Genomic DNA, 4,647 nt, shown 5'->3' with positions numbered 1-4,647 from the left:
CATAAAAGAGTTGAGTAGGAGATTCACAAGGATTGATTTCAAGCATGTCCCTCGAGCTCAAAATGAGTTTGTCGATGCTTTGGAAACATTGTCCTCGATAATCCAACATCCAGACAAGAATTACATTGACCCTATTGATGTAGAGATACATGATCAACATGCATATTGTTTTCATATAGATGAGGGATTGGATGGAAAACCCTGGTACTATGACATTAGAAGGTTGATAGAAGCACAAGAATATCCCGAAAATGCCACAAGCAAGCAAAAACAGACTTTGAGGAGGATGGCCAATCGTTTCTTCCTTAACGGAGAAATCTTGTATAGGAGAACTTCAGATTTAGGATTTCTGAGGTGTGTTGATGCCGTAGAAGCGACAAGGCTTTTGGAATAAATACATGCAGGAACATGTGAACCTCACATGAACGGGTTCACTTTGGCAAAGAAGATTTTAAGAGGTGGATATTTTTGGATGACCATGGAGAGAGACAACACCATATATGTGCAAAAGTGTCATCAATGTCAATTGCATGGAGATTTTATACAGGTTCCACCGAATGAGCTCAATATGATGGGTTCCTCCTAGCCATTTGTCGGGCATGGATGTTATTGGACCATAGAGCCTCCCGCATCAAATGGACATCATTTCATCCTAGTAGCTATCAATTATTTTACGAAGTAGGTAGAAGCTTCGACATACAAGATAGTGACTAAGAAGGTAGTGGTTGACTTTGTTCGCAACAGCATAGTTTGTCGGTTTGGAATTCCAGAATCACTCATAACAGATAATGCAGCAAACCTCAACAGCGGTCTTATGAGGCAAACTTGTGAAAGGTTCAAGATTGCTCATCGAAATTCCACAGTTTACTGACCACAGATGAATGGAGTAGTTGAGGCCGCAAATAAGAATATCAAGAAGATTTTAAGGAAAATCGTAGACAATCACAGGCAATGGCATGAGAAGCTATCATATGCTTTACTCGGTTCGCACCATAATCAGAACATCAATTGGGGCAACCCCTTATATGTTGGTTTATGGTTCGGAAGCAGTAATACTTGTCGAGGTGGAAATACCATCTTTAAGGATTATCCAAGAGGTTGGTCTGGACGATGCAAAATGGATACGTAGCAGGCATGAACATTTGATGCTCATCGATGAAAACAAAATGGATGCAGTTTGTCACGGTCAACTCTATCAGAACAGGATGACCAAAGCATTCAACAAAAAAGTCAAACCTCGACAATTCACACCGAGGCAGTTAGTATTGAAGAAGATCTTTCCTCACCAAGGAGAAGCCAAAGGGAAATTTGCACTGAATTGGCAAGGACCTTACATGGTTCATAGAGTACTCTCTAGAGGAGCAATAATATTATCGAAAATGAACGGCAAAGTGAGCACAAAGCCAATTAATTCAGATGCCATCAAGAAATACTACATCTGAAGATCACAAGATTAGTGCTTATTTCTGGTACTTTTGCATTTTTTAATGTAACAGAACTACATCTAGACCTGACTTCCCATGGTGGGGTACGTAGGCAACCCACATCGGATCTGGTCTCCCTTAGAAAACCCAAAATCATCATTTCCATATAATTAGAACTACGCTCGACCTAAATTCCCTCGGTGGGATACGTAGGCAATCCTTGTCGGATTCGGTCCCTTGCATTTTCTCTTCCCTATTGTATTCGAACTACGTCCTGACCTAATTTCGCTTGGATACGTAGGAAGCCTGAGTCAGGCCCGACATTACATGTTTTAACTTTTCCCTTACATTTTGCACTTTTCTATTGTATTCGAACTACGTCCTGACCTGATTCCACGTAGGCAGCCTGAGTCAGGCCCAGTCATTCTATTTCATATTTTTCACTCTTCCCTATTGTAATTCGAACTATGTCCTAACCTGATTCTTCTTGGACACGTAGGCAGTCTGAGTCAGGCCCGCTCATTCCATTTCATATTTTTCACTTTCCTATTGTATTGAACTACGTTACGACCTGATTCAACTTGGATACGTAGGCAGCTTGAGTCAAGCTCAGTCATTGCATCACATACTTATATTTCTCCCACTTGTATTCGAACTACATTTCAATTTGATTCCTATTTTGGGGATACATAGGCCGCCTGAGTCAGGCTCGATCAATGCACTGCATAATTTCCATTTTTTTTACCCTTAGGAAACACTTCCTCATAGTTAGCGTAACCTCAGAATATGAAGAATCTCGATCGTCATAGTGTTTGCGAAAGAGCTAGGGAAGCTTCATCAGAAGGCTAAAATCTACAAGAAGACTATGTTGGGATATAGTCAACAAAATGGAAAGCTTAATAGACTTTGGAACATGTCATAATCTAAAAATGCTAGAGAATTACTATCTATACATATATATATATATATATATATATATACCTAATATATACGTAAATACTTATTTACTAAAAACAAGTTATTTATTTTCAAAGAGATTTTCTACTCTTCCACTTACCAAGTCACTAGGTTAAGAAACTACGTACGGGCAAAGAAAGTGCCGAAGGATTCCAGTGACGAGGCTTCAGTCCGCGAGTCGATACAAATCAACACCCCCTCCCACACTAATTTTTTATTTGAGTGCAGGAACACATGAATCAAGAAAAATAACATCAAGTCTCGGGGCATGACCAGAAACGTCATTCGACTTCTCACAATCATGAGCCAAAATACTTTTTCCCTACTTTATTTCCCGGAAGTACTTTACCTTGCATCTTATGTCTAAGAATATTTCATTTAAATTTTTTGTAGGTACGCTCAAGATCCAGATCAAATACTGAAGAAAAGGGGGCCCTCTATAGGAAAATAGGATAGTTAGCTTTCTGTCAAAATAGCTCCACCAGCTAAAGCTTGTAATCTAACCTCATCAACAGCTCCGCTAATCGGAGACCACCGCCTAACAGCATCAAACTCCACGAGTCTGGGGTTGTACATAGCAAATGTCACTCAAACTCCACCAATCGGAGGCTGTAAATAGCCAATATCAGCCAAACTCCACCAATTGGAGATTGTACATAGCAAACATCGTCAAACTCCACCAACCAGAGGTTGTACATAGCAAACATCGATCGAACTCCGCCAATCGAAGCCTGTATATAAGCAAAAGAAGCAACACTCCACCAATCAGAGACTAACATCGTAGTGACATCATTGAAACTCCACCGACCGGGGGAATGCAAGTATAGTGACGCTGTCATATGTCAACAATTAAATGTTACATTATAAGCTTTATACAGCCAGATGCAGGCTTTTACATTACAATAGCCCGCCAATTGAAGGCATTACATTAAAAGTTTTACACATCTAGATGCAGGATTTTACATTACAAAAGCCCCGTCAATCTGAGGCTTTACATTACAAGCTTTACACAACCAGATGCAGGAATTTACATTACAACAGCCCCGCCAGTCGGAGGTCTACATTACAAGTTTTACACAGCCAGATGCAGGATTTTACATTACAACCCCGCCAGTCGAAGGCTTTGCATTACAAGCTTTACACAGCCAGATCCAGGCTTTTACATTACAACAACCCCATCAGTTGGAGGCTTTACATTACAAAGCTTTACACAGCCAGATGCAGGCTTTTACATTACAAAAGCCCCGCAGGCTTCACATTACAAGCTTTACACAGCCAGATGCAGGATTTTACATTATAGCAACCCCGCCAGTCGGAGGCTTTACATTACAAGCTTTACACAGCCAGATGCATGCTTTTACATTACAACAACCCCACCAATCAGAGACTTTACATTACAAAGCTTTACACAGCCAGATGCAAGCTTTTACATTACAACAGCCCCGCCAGTCAGAGGCTTCACATTACAAGCTTTACACAGCCTGATGCATGCTTTTATATTACAACAACCCCACCAGTCGGAGGCCTCTACATTACAACTTAGTTTATCTACATCACATTCACAACACAAAAAGAGACATCAACAATTGTTTGAACATCTACACTCTACTTTTTACATTAATATTTCAATTTATAATTTTTTGAACCGCAACAGGTACTTTTCACCCGTTTACATGTTTTGCAGAACAACGCATTACAATGAGGAACTCCCTCTAAGCAACAAACTAGGGAAAGTTAGTGCAATGTCAAGCATCACTAGCTACGTCAAGGATTCACTTTTAAAACTCAACACGACTCGATTTTCAGAAGTTCAGATTTAAATCTTACTTATAAATCTTTCATGTCTCAGTTCATTATAACTCAACACCTGACAATCTTTTTGAAAATTCATCTCTCTACCATAAGTCTTCAGTATAAATTGCTACAAAGCATTTCTCGTTCAAGTTTCTTAAAGACTATGTCCCATCCCTCTATTCTTGCTAATTTCTTCATACCTCACCACCAAGAGATTTCAGTAATGGGTAAATTTTAATCAAATTTGTTATGTTCCAACACTCTCGAACTACATATGGCCTGATTTCTCATGAAACCTGAGATATGTAGGCAACTCAGAAGCCAGAGTTCAGCCATAACTTCATAAATATTTCCTGCCAACGTGTTGCTCAAAGTATATTTTGGTGGTCGCCTAAATTGGATTGTGTCAATATTTCTTTGTTCGCGTCTTCTTTACTCTCCTCCATGGACAAAGAAAGGGGCAAGTTATTGA

At 39.7% G+C, this 4,647-nt stretch overlaps 1 protein-coding gene across 1 annotated transcript; it reads left to right on the top strand.

Moving 5' to 3' along the window:
- Positions 1 to 956: 956 nt before the first annotated feature.
- LOC125825124 (uncharacterized) lies at positions 957 to 1,442 on the top strand. Its single transcript, XM_049504461.1, has one exon. It carries the CDS (start codon positions 957 to 959, stop codon positions 1,440 to 1,442), a length of 486 nt encoding a protein of 161 aa, XP_049360418.1.
- Positions 1,443 to 4,647: the final 3,205 nt, after the last annotated feature.

This window comes from Solanum verrucosum, unplaced genomic scaffold (genome assembly GCF_900185275.1).
Source record: "Solanum verrucosum unplaced genomic scaffold, falcon-dt-bn FXZP01000206.1, whole genome shotgun sequence".
In the NCBI taxonomy this organism is placed as follows: Eukaryota; Viridiplantae; Streptophyta; class Magnoliopsida; order Solanales; family Solanaceae; genus Solanum; species Solanum verrucosum.
This window is presented reverse-complemented; position numbering and strand designations above follow the sequence as displayed.